Source organism: Malurus melanocephalus, unplaced genomic scaffold (assembly GCF_030028575.1).
Source record: "Malurus melanocephalus ecotype Western Australia unplaced genomic scaffold, MMel_1.1 scaffold_1218, whole genome shotgun sequence".
Taxonomy (NCBI): Eukaryota; Metazoa; Chordata; class Aves; order Passeriformes; family Maluridae; genus Malurus; species Malurus melanocephalus.
In genome coordinates, this window is record NW_026624450.1 from 47,790 (window position 1) to 62,034 (window position 14,245).

Sequence of the window (14,245 nt, forward strand, 5' to 3'; positions counted from 1 at the left end):
TTTTCTCTTTGCTTTCTTTAACAATGACTTGTAGAAAGTAATGAAATGCACTCTCATCAAGTTTTCAGATGTTGCCAGTTTGAGGGAGTGAAACAGGAATCTTTAAGGTCAGGCTGGCACACAGCGGGACTTGGACAGGCTGGTAGACCAGGATAAGAGGAACTTGGTGAAGTTCAACGAGGAAAAAAGCAAAATCCTGCTCTGGGCAGGCAAAGCCCCAGCATTGKCCAGAAGCAGCTCTGCAGGAAGGTTCCTGGAGCAGAGAGCGCAGTGGCCACACTGTGGGTGCTACAAAGGAGGTCTGGGACCGGGAGATCAAGGAGGGGATTCACCTCAGTACTTTTTAGACCACATTTAGATGCTGCATCCAGTTTGGAGCTCCACAGCACAGGAAAGACATCAACAACCCGCAGTGTGGTCAGGGATGTCCTTGGAGAGGTGGGGSYKGRRRARSYKSCCYKGGAGGAGAGGCCACAGAAGAAGGGGTTGGTCAGCCCTGGGTGTGGAGACTGCAGGGAACTCAGAGCAGCACCTTGTCTGCAGGGAGGGAAAGAGAGAGACAGGCTCTGTGAGCTGAGAAACTGCAGACATAAAGTGAAACGAGAGAGATTCACCCTGTGGATATGGAGAAATTTATGCTCCACGAGGGCAGTTGAGTCTTGATTGCAGCAGTTTCCAAATGCTGACTGGACCAAGCCCTGAGCAAGATGATCTGATGTCTGAGTTGACCTGCTTGGAGCACGAGATCATCTCTCCTTGGACTACAGAGTGCCCAAGGAAATATCAAGTCTGACTTAGCATCTGATCCCATCACTGTGGTTTAAGAAGCGAGCTGGCTCCCTGAAGTAGCAGTGCTTTGAACAGAGCAGTGATCATTTGCAATTCTCATTAGGAGAGTGAGGAAAGAGGAAATGCAGTGGAGAACAAGAATTCACTCCAGCTAATTTTGAAGYTGTCTGAAGCACTCTCACTTGGAGCAGTACATCAGATGATATCATTGCCTGTTCAGACAGCATCACACCCTCACTTGTTACAGACCACTCGATTTTTGTCACTTGGCCTTAATCCCACTGTAACATTTTGTTAGAGTCAAAGCAGGACTGTTTTTGCATGAGGTATTACTCACTTCTAGACTGTGATGGCAGAACTTTAATACCTTTAGAACAAGTAAAAGAACTTGATTAAAAAAGAGGAATGACAGATGTTTAGAATTTTAAGGGAGAAAAATGCTTCCTTAAAGCATCATTTAGAGAAATGACAAAACAGCCCATTACAATTGCTGCATAATGGTAGATTTTGATATGATAACATGATGTAAAAAGGGGTTTTCTCCTATAGACATACTTTGACTGAACTTTGTCTAATGAAAAAAAACACTGAAGTCCAAATCCTGATTAAAATTAGAAAATACAAGGCTATGTATAATTGTGAATAATATGTTTCAGTCAACAAAACATTCTTAAACTTTTTCAGTTATTATCAGGCTGCTTYTGCTCAGAAAACATAATTGTTTTTTCAAGGTTTGAATATTGTTAAAAAAATTAAAATTGATTTTGGGTAGCTGATATAATCCACAATTAGACAGGGTTATATATTTACTGAAACACTATGCTGTAATTTGCAATGCCAAAGGTTTTGTTCCATAATATTAAATTATTTCATTTTAGATAAAATGGCTCATCAGAATATGACATTAAATTAAACAACAGAATAAAGCTTGATGGAATGTCATCTCCCCAGAAACTGTCATTTCTGGAGACTGAGAGAAGGTGGCTGAAATTTCTTGTGGGTTACTTTATTATGAAACTATTTTTTTCTTAGCATATCACCAAATGCAGACTATTTTCAAACTGTGTTTTATGTTCTCCAAAACTGTATGYAGATTTTCACCACATTATTTTCATATGTACATTGTCATAAATTTCAGCCATAATAAGAACTAGCAGGAAAAAAAGATAGTACTCTTTCTCCTTTGATAGAAATCCATGTMAAATTTGAATTTTCCTATTTACTGAGGAGTTTTGGTCTTCCATAAGCACATTACTGGGATGTCCCTAGACACAAGCTATGGCTTAAAGGAGCTGTTGTTTCATGCCCCTGCTCCTGCTACCCTGACTGCAGAGGCTCAGGCTGTGCAGTGTCTGGGCTGTGAGGAGGAAATTGCTCCCACACTCTTAGTCTGGAGATAAACTCTGTTACACTGATGGGAAAATGGAAAAAAAAATAAAAATAGTAGGAATGTAAAAAATGTAAAAAAAAGAGAATGACAGTTTGAAAGCTCAGTCATGGACTTGCTCTGTTTACTCTAAATAAAACAGGACAAGAAAGTTCAGTGATATTATTTGGTATTTTCGTATTTCCAGCATTACATTGCTGTCAGATGTCAGCCTGTAGCACCATAACATGGTGTTGTGAATCTCCAAGCAGGTACAAACCCACTGACTTCCAAGGTGCTTCCAAAGATCCTCCACAAGGGATCTTAGGAAARAAGCTGACCCAAGGTTTTTTTAGCAGCCTGGAGAATTTCCACAAGCCACTCAGCCTCAGCTGGAACAAAGACAGAATTGTGCTGTGGTCCTGTAGGTGGGACAGTCTTGTACAGATCGATTGGCAAAATACCATGGATAATCAAAATATTCACARCAAAGAAATCAGGACTCCTGTTCTCTTCCAACACAGAGCAGGCACCTTTTTCTCTTTTAGAGAATGCTGTCAAGTCCTTGGATGAGGCTTCCTGCATTTTTCTGGCCTTTGCCAGCTCAKTCTGCAGATTGTTAATCACTGCACTCAGCACTGAGTCCTGCTCTGACACCAAATAACACCGAGAATCCACATTACATCTCTGCAGCTCTGGGGATTTCTCACAGCCTAAAAACGTCTGATATTCATCTGATTTCAGCAGTAATGTTTGCTCCYATTATGATATTTCTCATTTATTCTTTCCCATTGAAATATGGGATGCCATTTCAATCTCCAGGCACTGTTGACACAAGGAAGATTTACTTGGGAGAAAGGTGGAAGYGAAAAGAGACACAACCAGCCAGAAAATGAACTTGCTTGACCCACCACTGCATGGAATATTTTACCTTTTTTACCTTATTTCCAATTAGTTAAGAATATATAAAAAGGTATTGCGTGTACTAGCCATGTGAAAGTGTTGAAATCAGATTTTATGTGGTATCAAGAATCCTGGTCTGATTTTTGGGGTTGTCCTGTGCAGGGCCAGGKGTTGGACTCGATGAYCCTTGTGGGTCCCTCCCAGCTCAGGATGTTTTCCGATTTTGTGTTTAAAAGTATCAATTTCTATTTCCCCCGGGGCTGTAATACTGGCTGTTAATCCTCAGGAATGGCTGGCACCGTGTGTTGATTAGAGTGTAATAGTTTAATCATCTCTCAGTGTTAGGAGTTCTTGTTGTAGTTTCACAGATCATGAAATGTGTCTGTTTAAGATATGGGCACATTATCTTCTCTTTCTCTCTTTTTTTTTTTTTTTTTTTTTTTTTTTTTTTTTTTTTTTTTTTTTTTTTTTTTTTTTTTTTTTTTTTTTTTTTTTATGCAGCAGGCACTGTGTAACCATGCTCGTTTTATCTCTGTCTCTCCTTTACCTGCATTATAGAGCTCATTAGCAGGATCAGACAGGGCACAGGGGTAGTCACAGATGATGTTTGTTACAGGGAGAAAAAGAAATATTTTCTTATTGGAAATGCTGTTGCATTGCAAGTTGAGGAGTGYAAACCCTCCTTATCACTGCTAAACACTGCATTGAGCAGTTGTTAGCTGTAGAGATTAGTGCCATCCGTGCAGAGGACAGCAAAGTGACAACGTTTCTTAAATAAGTGATTACAGCAATATGAGGGCTGAAAAGGCATCACCGAGTCTATTTTCTCCTGAGGGAGCTGTCTTTGCTTTGGCTTCATGAAGCTCATTTTCTGTGGATATACCAGTGTCTCAGAGGAACAGAAGGGCAAAGAGACCTCTGGAATGAAGCAGGTAGTCAGGAATGGGGCTTTGCAGGAATGGGGCTTTGGGATCTAATCCTCCCAAGGTGCCACAGTATATATTTTTATATACATATATATGTACACCCTCACTCCTCTAAAGTCAGTAGAACTTGCTGATTTTTACAAGCTGCATATTGCAAAAAGCATACTTTCTATCAGCTCAGTTAACCTTATTTCCTATTAATTATATATTTTTTTAAACTACCATATTTTAAATTTTCAAATCTTGATGCTYGGACAGCTTTACCAAGCTAATGAGACTGAGGTTCCTTTAGGCAAGGCAGACATAACCCTCTGCCATACCTTCTGTGCAGAGCTGGAAGGGACTGAGGCCTGGGAAGGGCACTGGGAGGATGTCACTGAACTGGAGAGGCAATGGACCTCTGGCACTGTCCATGAGCTGCCATGAGCTCCTTTATTCTGGCCAGGACGTGCACTGGAAATCATTCCAGCTACAAGTCCCTTACAAGACTTTTCGCATATATTTCACATTTCACATACATTTGTAGAAAACAAAGAATTTCTCGTTCTTTGGTTCTACGTTACAAAACTGTTTTCACTAGTCCGTGTTTGATCTTCTATTGGATATCAATTCCTTTGTCTTTAATGCTCCTTTGGTCAAGTTCTGTGGTTCCCTTGGCATTCTTCTCTCAGACAGGGTGTCTCCAGCTTTGCCAGGGGGTAATATCTGTTTATCTCCTCCATACCTTCTAGATTCCCAACATGTAAATTTTAAAATGCCAGACTAAACCAACAACAGAGCCTGGCTCACCACCCCCTTGGCAAAGGTGAACAAAGCCACAACCAAAGTTGCTTAAAACTAAAAAGAAAGTTGTACAATTTCCAACAAGGAATCAGAGATTGGTAAGGTTAGATGRGGSTCTGAGCAAYCTAAATTAGTGGAAGGTGTCTCTGTTCATTGYAGTGGGGGTTGGACTTACAAATGTYCCTTCCAAYCTAAACTATTCTATAATTCTAAGGAAGGAATAATKATCACTTGGGAAAGAGAAACTGAAACTACAGTAAGATACACAGAGATGCCCATCTGGTAATGCAGAATTTATTAAATATTCTCATTGATTCAAATTGTCAGCTGCACACCCAGGAAGGGACACTCTTGCTGGACAGTGGATAAAAATCAACTCAGATAAAATTAAGGAAAGGAAAAAGCAAAGGATAAAAGGCTCCAAATAGTTGATATGATACAGTTCCTTTCCTTATTCCTTCAACACAACAGTGCTGTCCTCCAGTGGAGAACAACTCCTATCCAAAGAGGAAGGCATGAGGGCAAAATGCACAACACATTCCCAGATAAATTAYTAAAAACACTTTGTTAAACATAAAATCATCATCTTTGCCCCTTGTCTTTCAATTTTTACCTTCCAGAAGACCTTTCAATGCCTTTTGCCTTCTTATGAGTCTTCACCCATCACAGAAAATACTCTGCCAAAGTGTTATATTCCATCACTGTCCTGTGTGCCTCAAGATATGGTCAAGGGCTGCTAYAGCTTATTTACAAAGGATCTGTTTTCCCCAACCATCAAAAAGAAAAAAAACTTTGCCTGCTTTTTGTAAAAATGCTGTTAAAACCCTAAACTAAAGCTAAAACTCGAAAAGACTTATGAACAAAGATTGTAATGGAGTATTCTTTGATATGAGCAGACGTTTTCCCCAATCAACCCTCTCCCACGAGCAACCTAAAATTACACGACWGTTAAATATTATGATTATTTTTGTTTGAAGAAGGAGGCTACTTCAGGCAGTGGGATCTTTGCTTTCACATAGTCTGCTGAAGTGTAGACTACCCAAAAGGAGCATCTGGCAGGGTGAAAGCCAAACTGTGGGATAAGTGACGTTGTTGCAGGAACAAACKGAAAGAAAAATATGGATTGTGAAGGGTGGGAGGATAGCAGCAGGCAGGAGGGCAGGCAGGAGAACCTACTGATATATGGAAACAAGACAGAAAAATGATAAACATGTGCATTCAAGCGCCTCTCATTCTCACATATTCCCCCACTAACTGGAGCCCTTTTAATGGAAGTTTATTTGGATTTAGAAGTTATAAATCATTCTACTGATGGAAACAGACTCACTGATTATTTAAAATTGTGTTAATAAGATTCTGTCTAGGYATCTTGTGTGGACTGAGCTACCAGAACAAGTCTCAAAGCATGGCAGGTTTACAGTAGCAGTGACCTTGTGACTGAAGAAACTTCCACTACTTCACAGTCAAAAAGGACTTATGGGAACATTTCTGAAGTGTCATAAAATTTTGACATGCTGTAAAATGCCTTGAAAGGGTCCACTTTACTGGTAAATACTTGCAAAAAATTTAATGGCTTGTCTCAGGTGAAATAACAGATATATAAGAGAAATGGCCTGTAAAATCACATTTACTTAAATATTGGAATAYACTTCTTTTAAGACAGTTTCTGATGTTCTTCAAATGAGTCAATAAACATTGATCATTAAATGCATATTTGCTTTCAGATCCCAGATTTGAAGGTAAGAAACTGATTCTTATTTAATCTTCATATTATCCAGGTTGAGAAATAAGGACAATGTTCATATTTGCTTTAATGTCAATTAAAAAATCACATGAATATTGGATTGTGCTGGCTTTAGTCTGATATTGCCAAAAAACTATAGTCACCTTTGTACTTTGAAAGAGTTAAAATGCTCAATTTTAAAATTTCAAAAGACAAAGTTTATGAAAATTGCTTCAAGAAAAAAAAAAACAAATTAGAAGTTAATTTCTGCTGCAAGACTAACAATAGCTGCATAATTAAAAACAATTAATTTTTTTTTTTCCAGATGAATTCAAATTATTTATGAAGAGGCTGCCTATGAATTATTTCCTGAACACATCTGCTGTGATGCATTTGTGGACAATGGATTCTAACTTCCAACGTCGCTACGAGCAGCTGGAGAACAGCATGAASCAACTCTTTCTCAAAGCCCAGAGGACGGTGCACAAACTCTTYGGTCTCAGCAAGAGGTGCCACAAACAGCCACTCATCCGCATGCCAAGGCAGAGGTAAGGGACTCCCAAATCCTSAGAAATCCAAACTGCTGTGAAAGGAAGTCCATGAGATCCTGAGAAACCCAAAGTGCTGTCTTGACCCTAAAATCTCCTTAAGGCCATGGGTGTGGGCACTCCTTATATTTGCAGAAGCTAAACAACCCCAGCTTTCAATATCACTCTGTYCCTCTTTTCCTAAATACAATGGGAAAGGCCAGAATAAATCCTGATTTGTTTATGACTGTGTTGGTTATGAGGCAACTTAGAAGTGACACAAGCAMAGATTCATCCCATCTGGTTCGCCTCTGTTTTACAGAGCCATGTTTTCYGTGGCACTTGGCCAGGTGTAACAGTGCCAAAGAATTGTGTACAGAGTCCTGAATAACTGCTCTGGAGCAAGCACAACTATTTTAGGAACTTTGTGGGTCATTATACAGTATATACTACACACAATTGATTTCTTGTCTTGTTTGTCAAATATGAATTAGATTGGAAAGGATGCCTGAGGAAAGAAAATAGTAGAGTTTCAGTCTTTCCTAGAAACACAGAGATCCTGAAAGCCAGCTAATCAAATCTACATTAGCATAAAGTGGGTATACTTGATTGCTGGTCGAAAATYGCTTTGTTGAAATTAGCACAATGACACTACAGTAAATGTGGAATGAATGAGCTTTTAAGGACATTGTTCTTCTGAGCACAAGCATTGTGGGATAGTCCAGTGACTCCAGCATTTAGCACATTTCTCCAGTGATTTTAAAGAAATCTAGTTTAGGTTCAGTGTTCCAGAACTGCCAGGGATACTTTACACTCCCCTGCTTTTGGYTCTGCTGTTGCAAGCTCAAGCTCCATCAATTTGTCTTTGCCTTTCGGTGGCCCTTCTCCTTATTTCAGGAGGCACTGCTTGTGGCTTTCATGCCCCTTTCTTCTACATATTGTGCTTTGCCCTGAGATCTGGTAGTTGAAACCAAAAATCTTTTTCACTTGTGGGGTCATTTTATGATTAGAAAACAGTCTGCTAAGAGAGGCCAYATAATCACTGCAGAGCTTGGTATCCTTTCGGGTGTGTCTTGGGCATGACATGAATGAGCATCCTGCAAAGAGATAATTCACTGTGAATGACTTCTGCAGGAACCCATAGCTTCTCAAAACACAAGAGACAATCCAGCCTCACTATTGTTCCCCCACCAAAATTTAATATATTTTAAATTATTYCAAATAATCAGGTCTTCTGAAATAACCTCCATGTGGCTTTGGGATAACCTTTGGTTGCCACAGATAATGGCAGTGATAAAGATGAAGTGAGATATTGTAAAACAAAGATCAGTTGCAAGGATTGATCAAAAGACAGCTCTCATTATATATATACATATATTTTAAATGCAGAACATGCAAATTTACAATTTATTTTTTAATTACAAAGACGTGGCACGGTGACAAAAAGTAGAGAGGCTGGGAAGGGTTCAGACAAGGACCACAAAATGATCCAAGAACAGGAAACTGCCCTATGAGGAAAGGCTGAGAGACTTGGGTTTGTCTGGTGGTGAGAAAAGAAGGCTGAGGAGAGACCTTATCTCCATGTTCTAGTATTTAAAGGGGGATAAAAAGAAGATGGAGACTCCCTTTTTACAAGGAGTCACATGGAAAAGGTGAGGGGAAGTGGCTACCAGTTACTGCTGGGGAGATTCTGAGTGGACAGCAGAGGAAAAAGTTTCACAGTGGAAACGATCAGTCACTGGAATAACCTCCCCAGGGAAGCAGTRAATTCCCCATTGGGAATTTTTGAACATTTTAAAGATGCAGCTCAACAGGGTGCTGGGCCATCTATTCCAAACCATGCTTTTGCCAGGAAAGTTTGGACCAAATGATCCTTGAGATCCGTTCCAACCTATGACAATAAATGTTACTAGAGATGAGTCTGCCTGTTTTACAGGGAGTTGCACCAAGCTTTCACACCAGTTTGATTTTGCAGTGCATCTCCAACTTAGAAATACCATCGCATACTTTTGAGTTAATTATGTCTCATTTTAGTGACTACCCTACATTTTTTTTCTTGTCACTTCAGAGGGAGATAGGGTATATGATGTACTGATGAGCAACAGATGACTCAAAGATCAGTGTTAAAGGCASGCTTGGGAATATGTTGCCAGTGGGACACGTTTGTTAAAAGAAACAGTTTTCAAAGGTTGGATTCCATCTGACTATCTGGGAAAATTRCCTTCTGACATCCAGGCTTTTATGGCTGATAAGAAGAGCTTTAARCTGAGAAGTGAGGGGAAAAGGTCAAAAGAAACTGGCTTAATGTCCAAACCTGTTTAAAAAAAATATCTGATAGATCAAGATAAAGTAGTGGATAAAGAAATATCAGTAGTGAAAAGATTGATAGTAAGAAAGAAAACAGATCATTGGCAGAATAGTTTTCAGATATTCCTCATGATGAGAATATGCCTAATGCAGATAAGACATTGAATTTTTGATACCTGCTCACAGGAAAGTGAATGGCAGGGTAGAATGAAAACCTGAGTAATGCCATGGAGAAACRGGAGCCATTGCTCAGGCTGTGACATCAAACATTCCAGCGACACTCAGTGGAATAAGAGAAAAAAAAAAAAACAGTACTAATTTTTTTTTATGTTCAAGAGAAGACAGAAATAAAAGCAGGAAAAATATCTTCATGATGTTTAAGGTCCCTTCCAGCCTAAGCCAGTCTAGGATTCCTAGTGCCATGGATAGTCTAGCCTTCAAACAAACAAGAAGGGGGAATTGGAACAAAATGTCATTCTTTTCCAAGGCTTTCTAAACAACTTCAGGTTGGTGTTYAGGCTCTGCTACTGTGAATTTTATTATGGAAAGAGAAATAAGACTGAGTTAATGAAGATATAAGTACTATTTTCAATGGTATTTTTTGGGCACATGTATTTTCAGATACAGATTAAAGAGGCAACGCTTCAACTTTTAATAAAGGTCATGATGTTGGCAGTAAGTAAAACCAACTCTCCTAACCAAATTTCACTAACCAATAGGAGATACGTATGAAGGATTTTTAAAGGAATATCTCAAAAGTGAGGGTTGGTTTTTCTCTTTCATGAAACTGGGAGGTACGTTCTCAAAGTTTAATGTAATTCATGAAAACTTTCTCTGAGACTGGGGTTTTATAAGGATTTATCTCTGCAGTCTGCCAGAAATCATTTGGTCACGCCTGAAGGAGCTCCTGCATACGGTCAAGGTTATTATTAATTACTGAAAGTACTCATCCCTTTTCTCTGGCCACAAAATTTCTTTACTGAACATGAAACAAATTGTTGCCTGATTGCTCTAAATGGGCCTTAATTAATGAGTTACACAGAACTGCTTGCAACTTCTTTCATGTTTCCTGACGACCAAGCCACTTAGTAATCATAAGACTAAATGGCATTAATATTTTAATTTTCTAATCCTGAAACCAAAATACCGTTGAATCCTCTCATAATAACATTGTTCGCAGCAAAAAAAAAAAGACTCAATTAACTTGCAACTTTAAAAAACTACATTTCTGTGTCTCCTTTTTGAACACAGTTTATATTCCTCAGTTAGAATAAAGTACAAGTAGTTTTCTGTCAGTTTGCACCCAAGGTCAGAACAATTTACTGCAGCACTTTAGTGTACAGTGGGGGTGGGCACAGAATTACTATTTTTGTTTTATTCTGTTCACTGCAAATCTTTTCAAGTTCCAGATGTTCTGCCCAGCTTTTAAGATTGCTTTCATTAACATGAAACAGATGACTGGTCCTTTTCCTGAAAGTCAAATCATGCCAAGATACATCAAACACCCTTAGATTTCCATTGTACACCATTATGGCACTGCTGAGTGTAACTTTTAAAATTCACCTGAGTTAATCAATATGCTCTCTGTAATCAGTGGGGCATTTACTGGTTGTCTGAGTAGAACAAAAAAATCAACTGAAATTCAAAGTCAAAAAGGAGMAGAGAAATGGMTGTGTAGGYAATCTGCTCCCATGTTGTGCATAAGGATGGACTGATAAGACATCACATTTCAAGTGATAAAAACAAAATTAAAAACAATGGACTCTGAAAAAGAAATATGTTCTGTGGAGTAGTACTACCAGGTGAGCTTCTGCCTCCATGAGTTTGAGGCTCTGCTGCTTCAAGAGGCTGAAGGGATTAATTCTAGTATGTTCTCATTGCATTGACACATTTGCCTTAACAACAAAGCCTGTTAASTGATGGATAATTCRATTTTTTCCCCTTGCATCCAATGCCATAAATGRTCTTTAAGAAGAAACATCTCTATGTGATGCACTCTGAAACTTTCATGTCTTGGACTCYGTGRCTTCCTTGGAAGATTTTATTCCTTAATAATGTTGTGCCCATGAATCAATTGCACTTGGAGCATTCTTGGGTTTTCTTGGGCAGAGTCCACTGCATGCAGCAACTGTTACCCTGCTCGATGGCCAGCTGGTGCTGAGGTTTTTGCACAGAAATGTGGTTGAGACATGGCACAATACATTTTGCTTTGCAGGAATCAACAGGTAGTGTAAAATGTAGATGGGAGGGTTGTTGAACAGTGTGAGGAGCACAGCATATTTGGTTTGCAGGCATCAAGCTGAGCTGTAAAACACGTGTGTGCCCTGAGCTCATCATGTGCATTTCTGGGTTAGGGCCATCAGCTGTGAGGAGCAATGGTTAATTTTTGGAAGGGATTTGTTGTGGAGAGMATCTACCCTGAGAAAAGGTCTAAACTAGTCCTTTAGTCCAGGCTSTGGATTCCAGCAGCATCTTCCTCAAATGAGCTCAGAAAGTGATGTCCTACTTACTTGGTGGGGGCAAGTTTCCTCACAGCTTAGGCTGAGCCTTGTGACTCACACCTTCACTGAAGGGTGACAGCTGTGAGCCATCTCTAACATCACCTTCAGGYTGAACCTTTCCATTTGAACCTTTCCATTTGTCAAAGACAAAATAAGTGAAGGGAATAAGTAATATACTGCACAGGGCCACTGTAACTCACATAGGGCAAGGAGAAGAGGTGAAGCAGCAAGCAAAGTTGTGGCTACACATTTGTCACTGCGTTACAGGGATGGAAAGTGGGTTTTCTTTCTGTTTTGGTGAACACAGCAGTAAGGTTTAATTTCAAATGCAATGACTGTGCTGAGAAGCTGAAAATACCAGGAACAGAAGACCTGATGCTACCCTTGAATTGCTGTTAGTGAAAYGCCTGATGTGAATCAGAGCTGGGGGTGTGCTGGCACTCACCCAAATTAGGGAACCAAAGTGAGAGGACTGGAATCTATGCTTGAGAAGAATAGAAACTGTCTTGGTGGAGAAGAATCTTCCCTTTCCCAAATAATTTTCAATAAGGACAGCAATGATTTCYTCTGATTTGATTTAGTATCCAGCCACTAGTGAAAGACACTGAAGAGAGAGGAAATTTTAATCTTATCCTTCAGAAGTACCTGTTTAGAACTTGGTTTAATTCCTTCTGTGTTATTCAAGTGGATTCCTTGACTAATGTCACCCTTTTGAGTGAGTACAGGACATTGCTGTAGGTATGAACCTTATCTGTATGCACTTTAAATCACTTCATAATGAAAAAGTATTACTTAAGGCCAAATTTAATCAACATAATCTGGGATTCAATAAAGACATAAACAAAAATATTAAAAGGAGTAATGTAATGTAAATACAGCAAGTGTATTTGTCAGTGGAAAATATATGTATAAGTCAGTGGAAAAGAAATTGCATCTTCCTTGCATAATAACTAAACCKGGTGCAACAAGCTACAAGTGAAGATTATCAGCATCTCAAGTAAATAAGAATTTCMATCTTAGAACACCAAGGTATGACACATGTACACAAAAGCRTGGAGTTTGGAAYAGAATGTTRGTATTTGAATTTTTGAAAAGACTGRATGTTTAATATTACCATATAATTTACAGTGAAGAYGATAATTATACCACTAGTTCAGATGCATCTTAAAAGGATCTTACTCTGGTAACAGAAGTTGAAGACAAATTCAGACAGAACTTCTTAATAACTTTAAAAAAAATTTAACATATGAAAAATGCTGTTTCTAGAAGGAAAGTAATTCTTGGCAGCCTTATGTTTGAAGCATGTCCTCATCTCCATAAAGTTTTTTTTTAAGAAGCATACTCTGAAGATAATGTAGACTTAGAAGTAGACTTAGAAGGGSTTCATCACTAGAGGCAGTGAATAGCTACATCAAACAGAAGAGCTTCAGAGAGAATTCTACTTTTTAAAACCAGATTTTTTTCTGGAATTTCCCACAGAATGCACCACAGGCAGCTATGAAAGAAGGAAAAACCATGAATTTGCATTTTCTTGTTTTTCTCTTATTTTTGAATTTCAGAGAAAAATATCCACATGACCTAGAAGCACAGCAAGGCCTGAATACTCTAAAAACACTTCAGAGAAAGGATTTGTGTCTTAGTCTTCTCTTCACTCCATAGGCAGAAAAACAGATTTAAAATAGATTACTTTTTAACAGCATCTGTAACACAGTCCATCAGAACACTGAGGCCTGGAAACCTGTTTCCTTCAGAATGCTCCAGAACGAAATACATAAAAATAAAGAGGATAGTGCAGGTTAATCCCATTCCCTCAGGATGTAACGCAGGATTAGCTCTTTACATCCCAAAGTTGTTTATCAGCTACTTTAGATTGCTTTGCTATAAGTGCAATTGATTCATGGGCACAACATTATTAAGGAATAAAATCTTCCAAGGAAGCCACAGAGTCCAAGACATGAAAGTTTCAGAGTGCATCACACAGAGATGTTTCTTCTTAAAGACCATTTATGGCATTGGATGCAAGGGGGAAAAAATCGAATTATCCATCAGTTAACAGGCTGCTGGAACGAAGGTGAGCAGGGAGTCTAGAGGAAAATTATATTTTTTAAAGGCAGTGTAAGACAGCAAAAGATCCTCTGGATAGGCTGGGTGCAATGGAAATGATTCTTCTAAACATAAGGTGCTAAATAAACAATATTTTGTCTGATTTTAKAACATCTTCTTTAATAGARRACAAARGATCATAGAGATGTTTCTAAACAGAAGTCATTCCAAGAAAGAACAAAGGGAATTGTGTTATTAGTAGTATATTAAAAAAAAAAAAAAAAGAAAATAATAAAAAAAAAAAATTTCCATCTGCTCCAATTAAGATATTGTGTTGGGAGTTCAAAACAGATTTACAAATTTTAATGTAAAGCAAT

The 14,245-nt window shown here is 38.7% G+C and overlaps 1 protein-coding gene across 1 annotated transcript in view; it reads left to right on the forward strand.

The window, feature by feature from the left end:
• Positions 1 to 7,107, forward strand: part of LOC130586596 (BMP/retinoic acid-inducible neural-specific protein 3-like) — a gene marked incomplete at its 5' end in the record, with an annotated part of 54,159 nt that extends 47,052 nt beyond the window's left edge. Inside the window, one exon of the mRNA XM_057387454.1 lies at positions 6,816 to 7,107. Within this exon, the coding sequence (XP_057243437.1) occupies positions 6,816 to 7,042 (227 nt within the window). The remainder of the gene's footprint in view (positions 1 to 6,815) is intronic.
• Positions 7,108 to 14,245: the final 7,138 nt, after the last annotated feature.